Source organism: Stegodyphus dumicola, chromosome 6, assembly GCF_044657685.1.
Source record: "Stegodyphus dumicola isolate Sdum_Otavi_A_Nest chromosome 6, ASM4465768v1".
Lineage (NCBI taxonomy): Eukaryota > Metazoa > Arthropoda > Arachnida > Araneae > Eresidae > Stegodyphus > Stegodyphus dumicola.
Window position 1 is genome coordinate 23,540,126 of NC_140773.1, and position 16,633 is coordinate 23,556,758.

Consider the following 16,633-nt stretch of genomic DNA (forward strand, 5'->3'; position numbering starts at 1 on the left):
AAAACCTTATTCTCAATATTTTCGGTCTGCCTACAAAGCCGAATTTCCAACAATTAAAGAATTCTGCAAAGGAAATAACTATGCATTTTGCAACGTGCGTGTGTGACTTCATAATAAGTCACGGTGGAAAAAGTGACAGTGTGAAGCATGTTAAGTCTTAAAAAGCATGAAGTTAATGCTTCGGCTTCGACAACGTCAAAGAAAGTGGATGATTTTTTTTCAAATTCGGCTACGAATTCGGATGCCGATGTCATTTTGGCAGAGTGTTTGTTTACTGCATTCCTCATCGAACACAACGTGCCGCTAAGCGCTGCCGATCACGCCGGTCAACTTTTCAGACGGATGTTTCCCGACTCCAAGATTGCTCAGAAATATGCTTGTGCTCGCACGAAAACATCTTCTATTGTGAACGAAGCTGCTTGCGATGCACAAAGTAAAACGATAGCTGCACTCCAGAATTCAGCATTTTCAGTGTCAATCGATGGCAGCAACGACAGCGATTGGAAGCTTTACCCCATCATTGTCACATATTTCTGTGATGTTTCTAATGAAATGAAAACTCATCTTTTGTGTCTTCCATTGTTAAATGAAGACGCTACGGGGGAAAATATTGCCTCCTTGGTAATTAATGAGTTGAAACAACTTAACATCCCAATATCAAACTGCATTTCATTTGGTGCAGATAATGCTCATGTCATGGTGGGTGACAAAAAGGGTGTAGCCTCTTTCCTCAAAAAAGAATAAAATGAATTAATTGTTATTGGATGCCCATGCCACTTAATTAATTTGGCAGCAGAAAAAGCTGCAGCTGTAATTCCACACAGTAATGCTGAGTGCGAGAGAGTCTTCAGAGTTGTGAAGAAAAACAAAACTATGTTTCGTTCTTCAATTTCACCAAAAACTCTAAAAAACATTTTAATTGCTAAATGTTATGAGGAAACTAATTGTTATGACAGGAAATTTTCCAAAGAATTTTTGGCTAAAGCCAAAAAATGCACTCTAAATTCATTGCAATAATTTTTTTTTTGTGTAACATTAAGTTCTTGTTTTATGTTTCCTAATAAATTTTTTAGTTACTACTTAATTGAGATTTACTAATGCAAGTACAATTTTCTTGTTTCTATTTGTATAAATTGTTATTTTTTTAATATCAAAGCATGATATTAATTCTTCGTGTTCTTCTGAATTTTGGAAAAATCTTCTGAATTTGGGGGAGAAATCTTCTGAATTTTTATTTTTAGAGGTTGGCAGGTATGACAGTGTTGTGATGATGCATATGGAATACCCTATTCAAAAAATTTTCAGAATTATTATATTATATTAAGTAAACAGAAGAGAGTTTAAGCCACTTGCAATTTTAATAATGGGCATACATTAGCATACATTTTTCTGTCCTTTCTCAGTTTAAAATTTTTTTGTCTTTTTATTATTAAGGTTTTCTGTGTTCACTTTATTAAATATCACCTTCTTGGCACTTACCTCACATAAAATTTGATTCAACAGCAAAATCACAATATATTAAAAATATCTATATATCTCTTTAGAATTTCTGATAGACAGTCTCAGAGATAAAAATGTTTTTTTTTTTTTTCAATCCAGTGTTGCCACTACTCATTTTGGAATTGTTGAGTTTATTAATCAAAAATTTGTTAAGTTTTATAAAATATGAAATAGATAACAAACAAATTCAAAATCCAGACTTCCAGATGCCCATGTTTGGATGGAGGACTATATTATTCAAATTTGATAGCTCTAGATACCATTGTTTTTTCACAATGTGAGAATCATGCATACTTTCATGCAGATTCTTCATTATTTAATTTCTTTAATTATTATTATTTAATTTCTTATTATAATTATTTAATTTCTTCATTATTTAATTTCTTTAATTTAATTTCAGGGCAATAATATTTGTGGGAACAATTTGAAAAGTGATACACCGTTTATGGTGATTCAACGCAAAATGCCAATTTAAGACTTAATATCCCATGCGAAACTGATATCGCTATTGGACTTGAGGAAAGGCAACTTTTGGTAGCATAGACTTAAATAAATTTTTATCTATTTCAAAGGCAGTCTGACATATAAATGTCAAAAAAAGACTGGGGGTGGGTATCCATAAAGCAATCATAATTTTTCTGGAAAGTGTAGTAAATCTCACTCAGCAAAATATCTAAGAGAGAATTGAGTTCTTTAATTTCCATAAGTGTTTTGGTGATTAGTCATAGTGGCAGCGATGGAATGTGCCTTGATATTAATCAGATTGTCAATTCACTCTTAAAGTCAGCACAATTTTTTGTCAATCAAAAGTACCATTTTATATTACCATGTTTCGCTGTGATCCTGTATTTTTATTCCCAAATTGCTTGGTTCCAAATTCCGAAGTTGTTGCGTTACAACTTACATTGAAGGGGGGAAGAAGAAAACATTTCTTATCTATAGTACAATATCAAGTCTGAGATCTGGACTTGTCGTAACTTCAGCGATTCCAGATATTAGATCAGCAGTTTAAATCTAGTAAGATGACATATGGGAATTAAAAATATGAAATACAGTAACAAAGTCCGAGATCCACACTTGTCGGGACTTTAGCGATTCTGGATTTGGGATTTTTTCGGATATTAGATCATCAGTTTTAATTTAGTAAGATGGCTTGTAGAAATTATAAAATTAAAAATTTGAAATTGTGATTTATGAAATAATGAAGCATTTATGATCTAAAAGGTATCAAAATTTGCGAAAAAAAGCTTAATATTTATTTGCTTACTTTATGAAATATTTCTTTCAATGTAAGTTATTTAAGTTGCTTCGTTTTTTGTACTAATACCTTCTCTTTTTCTTCTATAGACAGATATAATTTCTTGTTGAGTCACAAAGTTCCATTGTTCAAGTCCTGTAATTGCTGTGTTGAGAATTCCGACTAGCTTGTAAATCAAAGTTTTTCGTTTTCATTCACCTCTCTGTCACCTTTTTCACTATCGGTAGCAGTATTTTCGGAATCTTTCGGAACCATACTACAGATTGCGCTGTTCATTGATTGATTGATGATTCGGGTATTGTCATCACAATGAAAAACTTCTATTATATCATCTTCATTTATTACCACTTCTCCACATTTCTTTATAAAATCCCTTAATCAGAAAATTTCACCTTTGGTCTGCGGTATCCTAAAACATTCAACTTCATGGCTATCATTTTCATCATCCTCACCTTGAAATATGGTAGCTGGCTATAAATTAAGCCAAGCATTTTTAAAAGTAACTGGAGACACATCTTCCCATGATCTAGCTGTGCTCCACACAGCAAATGTTACGCTAAAATATTTCAAAAATTCCTGATTAGTCTTGCCATTATTCAAGATATTTAACATAGACTTAAAAAATGCTACTTTATATTTGCATTTCAGCACACACACTATTCCAATATTAGTAGGCTGAATGGTGGACATACAGTATGGAAGAAAGAATAATACAGGTACATTATGTTTCACTAAAACTTCAAGTGAAGTATGAGCTGTACAGTTGACTACAATCTGGTCAGTTTTTGCATCATCAGGTAAACCAACCAAATTCAAATGTTGCCAGGCCTTGGGTCTGAAATGATTTTCAAACCAATCGTTCATTAACGCTTGTGTCATCCATCCTTTTTTACTTGCACAATATATAATGGGAAATTCTTTACTTCTTTAAATGCTTGACATTGCATATTCGATTACAAAACATTTACATTTGTGTAAACTTATTGTGATCTTGTAGCCTATGAGTATCATTAACAAAATCTATTTTTAACATACAGAAAGAAATTTTTGTTAAAATTTTTCTTTGTCAGCATTTCTTAGCTCATTTAACTTAAATCTGTAATCACCACGAAGCAATAAAGTGAACATAAATGGTTACCATATTCTTTGTTATACTAATATAAAAAATATTGTTTAGGCATCACAGCATTATCCAGGTTGCCATGTACGGATAAAAATGTGGTGAGGAAAGTGACATATAATAAATAATGATTTGCCAGGTTGGTGTTGGGGATATAAAATATTAGTTGGCATAATATGATGAACGTTTCTATGTAGAATATTTCAGTTTGAGATTCATGCCAAGCAGATATGCAGCTATGGAGTCAAATTATTTTTCATACAAATTTTATGCTAAAATCACGGTTTCTTCAGTAACGAGGTACAGTTTGACCTTCTCAAGCGCAACCCGGGTTGGCATTCTGCCAAAACACATAGACTCATCCTTAAGGGGTGGTATTACTTGCTGCGAAATGAAAGGTCTTCACTTCTCCGGAAAGAGCTATGCTGGAGGGAAAGAAAGTCCCCATCCTTCCACCCTATTTTGAGAAGAATTCGGTCCGAATGGAGCATGCGTGTTTGCGCTCATGGTTGCGGATGAGGTGGTTGAACTATACTTTATTTAGTGCTGAAGTGAAATTAAGAATCGGGACTCTCTACATGCTTTATTACGGGGGGGGGGGGGGGAATCAAATGCACATTTGTAAAGCATATGAAAAAATTGCTCAGAGACAAAAAATATTAATGGTGGCTTTGAGGTCCAGATTTTAGATCGTTCCAGATATTAGACATCTGAATCTGCTTTTTGGTCCTGTTTGCTTGCTATATTCTATTACTTTTTGCTTGCTGCGATATCTGAAAACCTTCAAATCTGCTGCTATCACCATAAAGTTTGGGAGCATCAGTTATACACTACTGGTGATGCATTGGGACTTAGACACCTAAAGACACATTGTTCCTCCGACTTTTGTCTTGCTTGTATCAAACACTAACGAAATTAAGCCTGAATTATGTTAGTTTAGTTATTTTTATATCTTCACTTATTTCTCACACATACTTAAAGGTTATCTGAGTCCTAATAAATAAATTCTTACTTATATTTAATGCTTATCCAGAGCCACTGTTAGGCACTTTGAAACCTACTGCTGTCTCTGAGGATCTTAAATTTTGCTGCCAGGCACCTCCCCTAAATTTTTGTCAGTGCTTTCCCTAAATTCTAAAATTTTGCCATCACTTAATTTTGTTACTCGATGCTTCTCTAAATTCTAAAAATTTTTGCCTTCCTTAAATTTTGATGCCGGTCTACGGTTTATCTGCATAACAAATAAGCTATTTTCGATTCAAACAGCATTAAATGTAATCTTTTCGCAGAATATCATTTACAAAATTCATTTTTAGTCCAAAGGGGCTTTGTCCCTGAAGTGCTGTAGTTTTCGTTTTGCGATTTAGCATTGAATTACTATAAACGGCGTATCACATTTCAAATTGTTGCCGTCAAATGTTAGAGTTCTGCCTTATATTTGAAGAAATTAAATAATGAAGAATCTGCATAAATGTATGCATGTGTTCTTGCATTGTGATAAAACAACATAGAGCTATCCTATTTTGAATGATGTAATCATACTGCGAATATGGGCATTTGAAAGCCGAAATTTGAAATTTGGAATTTTATTGTCAATTTCGTATTTTGTAAAACTTTCACAAATTTTTGATTAACAAAATCAATGTTTTAAAAGCGAGCAATGGTATAAAAGGTATAAAAATAACTAAACTAACATAAACACTCTATGGGGGGGGGACCTTTTCATCTCCAACGTGTGGGACTGTGTATCGTAAATTTTAAAGATATGTTCATTTTAAAATTATTTTGTGACATTGCTATTGAACTGAATTTTATAGTTTAAGTGCAAAGAACATGATATTTAATAAATAAAGAAAACACACAAAACGTTAAAAAAACACCCCTTTGGACGTAATTTAAAATCTGAAATCTTTCAGTTTTTTTTTTTTTTTTCTCATATGAAAAAAGTTCTGCTCAATTTTTCGTCAACATACAGCATTTTTCACCACAGTTATCTGAAATCTGTAATCATTCTCAAGCATTATATCAACATAAATATCACCATACTCTTTAGTATTCAATTACTAATATTTAAAATAAGAAGTGTTTAGATATCCCTGCACCAGTGATTTCTCAAGCTGCCATGTGTTGATAGTCATATGGCAATGAAAGCAAAAAATAGTAAATAATGATGCTCAGATTGGTGTCAGGAAAATAAATTATTCAGTAGATGTAAAATCAAGGATGTTTTGATAGTAGAATGTTTGAGTTTGAAATGTATCCAGCAACAGATGTACAGAATATACAGATTTTTGGCAATAAGTGATGGTTGATTTAATATGAAGTATTTCTAAGAATGTGGATTCTGCACATGTTTTACTATGAAAGAATATCAAAAGCACATGCATAAAGCATACAAAAAAACTTCTTAAAAGAGAAAAAATGTTATTGGTGGTCTGGAAGTTCAGATTTTAGATCATTCTGGATACTGGACATCTGAATTTCGGATTTTATACTGTAGTATATTTCTAAAGGTACTGTCTTGATTTTAAAGGGTTCTGTGTGTCAGTTTGAAAGCTAAACCAAAGAAAGGTTCATCTGTGGCATATGTGCATGCTACTAAATAACAACAATCCTTTCATTTTAAAACTTGAATGGATATTGATGTGTGTGAGTGAGCAGTAATGTATGCCTTTGGATAGTTTGCATTTCTGAAATCAGTTCATTAAAAAAAACTTGGTACTTGTTTTGTTATCTGGCAGATAAAATGCAGTAACTGTCAATATAACTTTGGTAGTAATTTGTGTAATGGCCATTTCTATACTTTGGATACTGCTAATCACTTGCCATATGGCTTTGTGTTATACTACCTGACTTTCAACACCACAGAATTCTGCCAAGTAAGTTGGCACATGGTGGCATATAGTTCATTGATGGTTTGTGTTTGCTGTTATGCAACCAGCTTATACAATTAGAGATTAAACAAAAGACTGCTTGCTTCAAAAATTGTTTTAACTGTTTAACACTTGCATGAAGCAAAAGGCTTAATATAAGGATATTTTCATCATTTTCTTCTTCATTACACTTTGCTACCTTCCCATTTCATAAACAATTGCAATGGGGAATTTTGTTATAATTTACAAAGATTTTTCTAACATTAGCATAGTTTTGGTGTCTTTATGCTTATTTAGGTTTTTACTGCATTGCTTTCTGCTGCATAACAAGCAAGTACCAATAAAGCTCTACAGCAAGATATGCAAGTTCAATTTCGTGTTTAGGATTTCGATGCTAATCTCACTCTAGCAGAACACCCAAAGGACTAAATTCTTGCCTTGCTATATCTTGTCCAGTTAGAAAAATGGATAATCTTGCAAATAGTAGCAAAATTTTATTGTTGGATCATAAAAATAATTTGCACTATCATACCTACCAAAAGACAGGAATAATGACTCTTAATTTGTGAATATATATATATAATAATAGATGGTAATTGCTCTATTTAAAAAATTTTTTTTTTTTTTTTTTTTTTTTTTTTTTGGCTTTTGCATGATATATAACCTCACATAAATAATAGGGAGGACCGGAAAATAATGTCACTTTCTTGCATTTTAACAAGTACAGTTTACAGTAAGTACATTTAACAAATACATTTTTAACAAGTTTTTATTTTTAATCAGTAATATAATCACCCTCGTTATCAACAACCTTTTGCCATCTAATGTGCAGATTTTCAATCCTGGACCCATAAAAATCAATTGGTTTTTGAGTAAAATATCTCGAGAGGACATTTTGGACATCATCCAAATTTTCAAATTTTTTGCCACTAAGAAAATGCTGTAGGGATCCGAATAAATGGAAATCCAATGCTGCTATATCGGCCGAATATGGTGGGTGAGTATGGCAATACCTCCCACCCCAGTTCTTTAATTTTTCCCACTGTTTGTCTTGCACAGTGCAGTCTTACATTGTCGTGTTGCAGAATTATGCCTTTTCTGTTGACAATTGATATTTTTTGATTAAAGAGTGGTTCACTCCATCCAGTTCACTGTAAGATCTGCATTAACAGTTTGTCCAGGTTTCAGCAATTCAAAATGAATAATTCTGAAAATACTCCATCAAACACCCAAAAGCGCCTTTTTGGGATGTAAACCCTTTGTAACTCCTATTAAAACTGCCTTTTGAGTTTTGGATTATGATATAGAACTTATTTTTTTGTCTCCACTAATCAAACAATCAAAAAACGGTTCTGTATGGTGCCGTTGAAGCAATAGGTTGCACGTGATGGATAGGTTGGCTTTGTTCTTTTCGGACAGATTATGGGGGACTGAAACACCTGCTTTGCTTATTTTTCCATTCTGCTTTAAATGTTCTTGGATGGTCGACCAAGGTTGGTTAAGAGTGTTTGACATGGATTTGCTTCCACTTCTGCCTTTAGCATGTTGTTGTCGACATGTGCAGAAACGAGATTACTTTCTGGTCCCCCTATTATTATTTCACTTTCTTCATAGTACATAATGTTTTAGTGGCTGCATGAAAAGTATAAATTGACTGAAAATGAATATAAAAAATTATTGAATTTAATGTAAAATATTTACTGAATTCCTGTGTGCAAATATAATCTAATCTTCTGCTGGAATGATGCAGTTCAATGAAACATTTTTCCGTATTTTTATTCAAATGGTGGAATGACTTTATGATGTAGAGTTTGTGCAGACAAAATCTTACTGATGAAACACATTTCTATTTTGGTATCTGCAATAGTGAGAGTTCTTTGGATGTATTACACTTCATAAGCTTCTTCATCATTATCACATGAAAATTCCTGATATTTAGCACTTAAAATTTATTACAGTATCTTTGGTACTTGATTTTCACATGGAGTAACATCAAAATCACATTTTTGAAAGCTCCGTGTCACGTTCTGTAAATGTTAAAAGCCATAATTTTATAGCCACTTTACTTTCATACCCTTTGTTACACTAGAATGTTGTAAAACATTTCAGAATTTTCTGATTATCTGCAGCCTTGCTGAAAATTCGTGAACTTGCAGACTAATTTTTCTCCAAGTTGACATGCAATGAAAGGCAACAGCCATTTTCAAAATGGTGGCACGCTTGAGTTCCATACAAGAGCAATCAAAGAAGCCAAGAAATATCAGTAACAAAGTATTTACATTTTTTGAAAAACTCCTTTTTGGGTTTTTGTTCTCCCCATGTACATAGCTATCCGTTTTTGCCTAAAACATTTTAGAGATATTGAAAAACGTAAGCGATTTGCACAAACTCGATATCCTTAAATCTTGGGCATCGTGCACCTGCCAAGACCAACATGCTATGGCCTTTAAAGGTTGGCACATAAAATATTTTTTGGTGACATACTGCTTTGCCTCATGATTACCTTTTTGCTACGTTTCGGTGGGAATGTAGGTAATCAGAAAGTGCTTGAGTTTCTGTTGATGGATTTTTGTAACAAGTTGCCAAGTTTCCATACAAGAGTATTAGCATTCCTTCAAGAAGGAAAATACAGGGTGTTTATAAAGTCCTGGACCCAATTTGATGTTTAATAACTCATAAAATAAAGATAGATTAAAATTAATAACATAAATGGTTAGATAGACTCAAAAAGTTTCATGACCCTTGTCAATAAACTTCTACGTGTGCCCCATTCGTCGCACGGAGAATATCAAATCGATATTCAATTTCACGCCAGGTAACGGCAAGCATGTCAGCATCCACAGAGGCTATTGCGGTTGTAATTCTGGAATAAAACATCATCAAAATGGGTCTGGGACTTTATAAACACCCTGTATTAAGATCTTTGTCATACATCTTCATTATAAAATGAATGAAGTTTCTGATCATTTTTAGTCCATTGGTTACAACAGGAGATAAATTGCGTTTTGAAGCAAGAAAACAGTCTTAATTTATTGATTTTTGTTCTGTCTTCAGAAGTTCTTCATTTCACTTTCATAGCTTTTCTTGAATTATTTCTTGCATCATTCATGTTGTGCAATTGCTTCATATAAAGTAGGAAGGCTTTTCACACTTTTTAAAGCATTTTTTTGTTTTTGAGATTTTTTACTAGAGTATGATACTCCCATTCATGTCGATACTCACAACAACTGTGATTTGCACATTTAAGTTTTTTTTTTTTTTTTTTTTGTTAACACAATTTTTGCATTAAAATTTTAATGCTTAGCTTAACTTCATCTTATAAAGCAGCCAGTTTTATCAGTACTGAAAATGTCTGTTAAGACACATTCTAGGTATTCCCTCCCCTTCATTACATCAAAAATTGAAGCATTGTTAATTCTGTAATAATTGCTTCTGAAGAAATTATCTTAACCTTAGCCAACTACAAAAGGGCAATTTCTCCAGGTTATTTGGAAAATTTACCATGTTTTGTGTAAAGTGTCCATATATTGGCAGATCAATGGCTTCTGTGAAACACTTAACAATGTTTTTTCAACATTTTTATGGTCAACCTTTTCTAGACTTTTTCTTTGCATCCAAAATTTTTTTCGGGAGAAATTATCAAGTCTGGTTTTTCCACTTGATACCAGTTGCAGATTTATATAAATTGTATTAATTAGTTTGGCTGCATCCATCCTATTTGTTTTTTTTTTTTTTAAATAATGCATTATCTTTCTTTTTGATTGTTTTTTCATGTGAAAAATAAACTATAACATTTAACAAAGTTTCCTTTCTTTTTCTAGTTTGGCCCTCTATTAAAAGAAAATTATGACAATCTTATGCGAGATATTGTAGAAGAAGATCTTGAAACACTTGCTCATGCACGAAGTTTTTCTGTATCATCAATGGCGAAAACTTTAGCAGTGAGTTCAGACAGTTCAGGCAGCTCTGGCAGTCCAGATAGACAGGATATTTCACTAGAAGATGTTGTATTTTCTGGACCTCAGGCTGCTGCTCTGACTCCAGAGCAGTCTGACGCAGAAGTTTTAAGTAACCGCAGTTCTGATTCTACACCGACTCCAACACCAATGGAATGGACAAATCCTCGAGGTGCTATGATTCGTCATGATTCAGTCAAATCAAGTACCAGCAGCAGTAGTGGTTGTTTATCTGAGCGTTCAAGTGTGAGCACTCCAACAGCTGAGCAAGTACCATTTGAACCTACAGAATTTCCTACAGGTACATTAAAAAGAAAACCTAGTATAACCCCCAAGATCCCGTTAACTAACACCACACGCAACATTGCAAAACAGTCTGAGGATAATATCCATCTCTCTCTAGCACGAGATAGACTAAGCCACAGCAATAGTATTGGAAATAGCGCTACTCTTTCTAAGTCGGTCAGCCGTAGATTTAGCTTGAGACGTTCGCAAACAGATGATCAAATAATGGTCAATGGTATGATGAAAAGTGTGTATAGGAAGTCATCAGAACTTGCAGCTGTAAATTCTAAACCAGAAGAACCTGAAAAAACTCTTTGTGACTTTCCTCTTCCACCACCACCATTAGCTACTAGTAGTTCAATTGAAAGCCTTGATATAGCTCTCTTACCTCCACCACCACCTGAAGCTTTCAGAGGAAGCACAACAAGCCTTGATTCTTTACCACCTCCACCACCACCTTTGGATTTGTCTGAAGAATGTAGTTGGCCTAGCACATCAAGCTTGAATTCCTTACCTCCACCACCATCACCTCAAACAACTCCCACAAGAGAAAGGCCTAAGCTTAAAAGCTCTGATTCACCAAATAAAGATAAATCTGTGCCATTTGTACCCCGAAAACCATGGGGCAATGATCGCCGATTATCTGAAGCTGATATCCAGCAGCCTCCTCTTCCATTTCTGGCAGAATTAAAATTAGGTGTTGGTAGCTTATCTCGATGTTCTAGTAAACAACCACAGCGAACTGTGGTTGACTGTGATACATGGAAAAATAACTCTCCTACTAATGGACCTCCAGCTTGTCCAAAACCTGATGGAAGAGCTATTCCTGTTGCACCAACAACATTAGATATCGTACCAAATTTACCAAGCAGTTACATGCCATCACCACCCCCTCCACCTCCACCACCACCTCCTCCAACATCCACAATTCCATCTAGAAGTGTGAAGTTTGTGGACCGGCCATCTCCTCCAGCCAGAAATGAAGAAACCAAATTGTCTCAGAATGCATCTGGTTTACTTCGCAGAACGCAAGCTCCAGCTACTCTTCCTGGTTACAAAGCATCTCCAATTCCATGCCCCCCCAAATCATTTTTAAGAGATCTCCAGAAGGTGATGGAGAAGAAATGGAAAGTTGCTCAGCAGTTATCAGTAGATTTAACTGCAACACCAAATGAAATACTTGGTTTTCGGGACCCTTGCTATCTTCCCCCTGTCTCTCATAGTCAAACACTGGGACACCCTCCGCCACCACCACCTCCACCTTTACCACATACTATGAGGCCACGGTCCTCATCTCAAAGCAAGCAACGCAAATCTTTTGAAGACTCTGCAACTCCAAAAAAGAGGCCGCCACCTCCTCCACCAAAAAGGAGTGAAACTACTCAGTTATCACGAAAATAAGTGTTTATAAAGAGCTCAGAATTGGTGCTCTGCAATTGTGTAACTTTTTTTTTTTTTTCTGTTCTTCCAAACTTAATTTGATTCATACATCATATTTGAAGAAGCACTATGATCTGATGCCTTTGATAGGTTTCAGAACAGGACAAGTTTTCATAAACAACTTCAACCATTTTTTTTTTCACTCAAAGGCATTTTATAATACTGATTTCTGTGAACCCACTTAACTGTGTAAACACTGAACTATTAGGAGTTTTTTTATTGAAGGATCTCTTTTATGTTGACCAAGCTCATCATTGCAAGTATATAGCAAATGTGTTTTTCATATTTATAAATATACTACCATAAGCGCATGCAACATTGTTGTTCAGAAGTAGTTATTCAGTGTTTAGGATTCATATGGATAAAAGCTTTTGTTGTTAGATCATATGCTTGAAAGCCAGAGTCACTGGAAAGTCTTTTGGAATGAAAATGTTCAGTTGCAGGTAATATCTTTTTTTTTTTTATCCCTTTTAGAAAACAGTTATCTTATGTTTACAGAGCAGGGGGGGATGACATGAGCCTCTGTGTGCATTAAATAATTAAACATGTAACAGGGAATGCTCTTTTAGAAAAGTAATGGAGTATTTATTAGCAATTTTAATTAGATTAATTTTTTAATTTATTTTTTAATTCTCTAATGCAAAGTATTTTATAAGTTTTAGGTTAAAAACAAATAAGATTTTTTTTTAGTTATCTCTAAAATTTGCTGTATTTCATTTATATATTCTTCATATATCTGTGTAATTTCAAGATGATTTTATAATTAGTTTTTGCAAGCTATAGAGAATTCTCTCTTGTTACTGAGCATTTGTAGTAAACAACATTTTATATTGCAAAGTTTTTTTTTATTTTCAACAAATTGTAAGCCAGTTTATGTTTTAAACTATTATTTTTTATGTAAATTTTTTTACACAGACATTTACTAGCAGATTTGAATTATTTCTGTTGGTTTTTAATATAAAATTGTATTTTCATATTTAAAATTTTTTATTTTGCTCATATTGAAATTTGAAGAAAATTAAAATGTTTACATCACATTCTGATAGAAATGCAATATAGATGTAGATAGATGCTTATTAATACATTTAATGAAATATTCTGGAACTGGTAATTATGTTTTGAGATTTTATTTCTTACAAATGTTTGATAACATAAGATTCACTATCAATTTTAAATGCTGGGAAAATAATATTTCTTCCTCCTTTTTCTTTCTTACTTTCTTTCTTTCTTTCTTTCTTTTTTTTTTTTTTTTTAGCAGTTGTAGTTTACATTTCTTGAAAGTTAGTTCTTGATGACAAAGAGAGAAACAGTTACAACTGTTGCATCTTTAATTTTTTAAGTAAATCAAAAAATTATATGCCAATATCTTGCAGTTAATAGTAATTATCTGTGATATTCTAAAACTTGCATTAGAATTAAGCCAGCTGTTAATACTGTGAATGCATTCTAAACCAATGCAGACTTGTTTAATTCTTTGAAAATGTTCCTCTTTTGGAGGAAATGAAAATTTTATTTGTCTGTTGAATGTGATAAAAAGTCTGTTGTCCAAAATTTCTTGAACTCCTTGTAGTAAGTATTTTATATTATTGAGTGAAGCAGTTTAGTGGCAATGTAAATGCCATTAAATACTGCAATGAGCTTTTTTTTATTACATTTTAAAAACCAGTTTGTGAAATATTAAATATGTGTAAGTATCTGTTATAAAATGATTAAACATATAAGCACAGAATTTTACATTAAACTGAATAATTATGAGCGAATATAAAAATGTATTTAGTAATCAAGAATTTTATTATAACATATAAATAAATGTATTCTAAAGCTTGCTAATTATTGTATTTTTATGTGATGTTTATTCAGATATGATTTAACTGTGTTATGCTACTCTGGAAAAGGATTTTGTAAGTGAGAATTTCAAGAGATTGTAAAATTTTAGCTTAAAAATATTTCTGCCTTTTCACAGTTAAAACCTATTTAAAATTTTTAATGGATATAGTAATTTATATCAGAAATACATTATGCTTAAGTTTTGTTTTTCATATCTCTCAACATTTTGGATTTAAAATTTGCTTTTGAAAAATATTATCACATATTTGGAACAGTTCATTGCTTTTCCAAAAATGTAGCTTATTTTACTATATATGTAATGTTTATGGGTGCATTTATCACGTTTCTTCTTGAATTTCACTGTAAAATATAACAAAACTAAAAGAATTATATTTTTAATAAATTACAGAAATTGTGGTAAAATAATATTTAATAAAATAATTTATATTCCTTATTAACTACATAACAGTTAAAGATACATTGATAAAGTTTATTGGAAGATTGATTTTAAAATGTATGCTTGCTGTGCAATAAAATATTACAAATGTGTATTTATATTGGCTGTTTCTTAAATTAGAGATATATGTTATTTGTATTTAGAATCAGAGGATCTATAGTAGTTATTAAATCATCGAAAATAAGCTTATTTTCGTTGCATAAGCTTGAAATTGCTCGTTTCATAAGCTTGAGATTAAATTATGTTTTAAAACCAAAGAATGCATCCTTTCAAAAGCTATCATGTTTTTATTTATTTTTCATTTCATCTTGCATTATTAAATGTTTTAAATAATTCCTTTAATGTACGTAATGTGCGATATGGAAAACCTAAGTGTATTTAAGTCTGTGCACTTTGTATTTATATATTTTTAGGTTTTCATTTTAAATGTTTTTTTTAACTGATTTATAAAGTACTGTTGTAAAATAATAATGTTATACATTTGAAGTAATTAAAATGCATTGGAGATATATATAATGTATTTAAAATGTGAATTGTCCTGCCAGTAGTTTTTTTCCCTTTTTTTATTTTAAGAAATGCTGTTTGAAGGTGTTTACTTATATTAAAATTAGTGTATTGATTTTGTACATCAATGCCAGCCATTTATTCAGTGTCAATTTTAAAGGTACTGTGTAAAACTAAGGTGCCTTTGAACCTGCTGTTTTGTACTTTGAGAGTATTTCTTTGTTTTTAAAGAATATGCAATGCTAAATAATTTTCCAACGTATCCAATGAAATATATTCTTACTGCTGTGGCTACTAATATTAAATTTTGTTGTATTGTTTACGAGGCATGATAAAAATAAAAGATTTTGAATGAGTTGAAAATAGCCCTAGTTAAAAAGGAAGTTACATTTGAATACAAAACTTAAATTATGTATTTTTATAATTTAACTGTAAGAAACAAATGTATTCCATAATTAAATTTTATTAATAAATCTAATTTCTTTAACATCTTTTTGTTTGCAGTTCCCAGCAACTCAGTTAATTTTAACTACATTTTTACAATTTTGATTTTTTTAGTAGATGATAATTTTAAGCATGATAGCAAATAATTTCTGCATTAGAATATATTGAATTTGGTATTTACTTTTTTGTATAAGTTAAAAATTAATTTTGAACTCTTAATTGATCTTTAGAGCTTAATAAACTGAGCACTCCATTTTTTCAGTGCTCATTTGTTTCCGTAGTCTCTGACAAGCTCTGATCTGTTTCATTTGTAATTTTTTGATATCTTAAAATGTATAATTAAATGGGCAATTTATATATGCTTTACTTATCATATTGACGTTTTTCAATTTATAAAGAAATACTTTCAATGCTTTTTTGTAAAACTGTTTTTCTTCCCCTTTTATACTCATAAATTTTCTTTTGTGAGTTCAGTTTGCAGCATTTCAAATAAACACTGCCAGATATTATTAAGGTAAATAAATACCTGTTATTGAAGTTTATAGGCATATATATTATTCCTGTGCTTTAGAACAGAGAAAGTGCTTTGAGAATTAAAAAAAAGGTCCTAATGCAAAGAAGTAACACTAATACAATAGTTACTTTGTAAATAAGTCTCATATACTTAGTGATTTTGGAATATATGTAAACATCTTTGAAGATGGTATTGAAATGGTTAAATTCTGATGAATTGTTTGTATGATGAAGATATTGTGCTAAAGAGACAGCCTGTTGTATGTTGATGACTGTCAAATAAAATCTACAAGTTTGTCTATATGTCTTGTTGTTTTTTGTGTCTATATTCATTCATCCAAGAAATGATCCAGAATTTAATTTATTGTTATAAGTTATGCTTGCTGTAGTATCAAGCCAGGGGGGCAATATTATTTGGTGGCAACAATTTGAAAAGTGATTCACCATTTATAGAGG

The 16,633-nt window shown here is 32.0% G+C and overlaps 1 protein-coding gene across 8 annotated transcripts in view; it reads left to right on the top strand.

The window, feature by feature from the left end:
• LOC118187817 (uncharacterized) overlaps positions 1 to 16,478 on the top strand; it is a 514,341-nt gene extending 497,863 nt beyond the window's left edge. For all 8 annotated transcript variants that reach the window (XM_085818174.1, XM_085818176.1, XM_085818177.1 and 5 more), the window contains one exon: positions 10,573 to 16,478. In XM_085818174.1, the coding sequence (XP_085674300.1) occupies positions 10,573 to 12,393 (1,821 nt within the window). In that variant the 3' untranslated portion in view covers positions 12,394 to 16,478. The remainder of the gene's footprint in view (positions 1 to 10,572) is intronic.
• Positions 16,479 to 16,633: the final 155 nt, after the last annotated feature.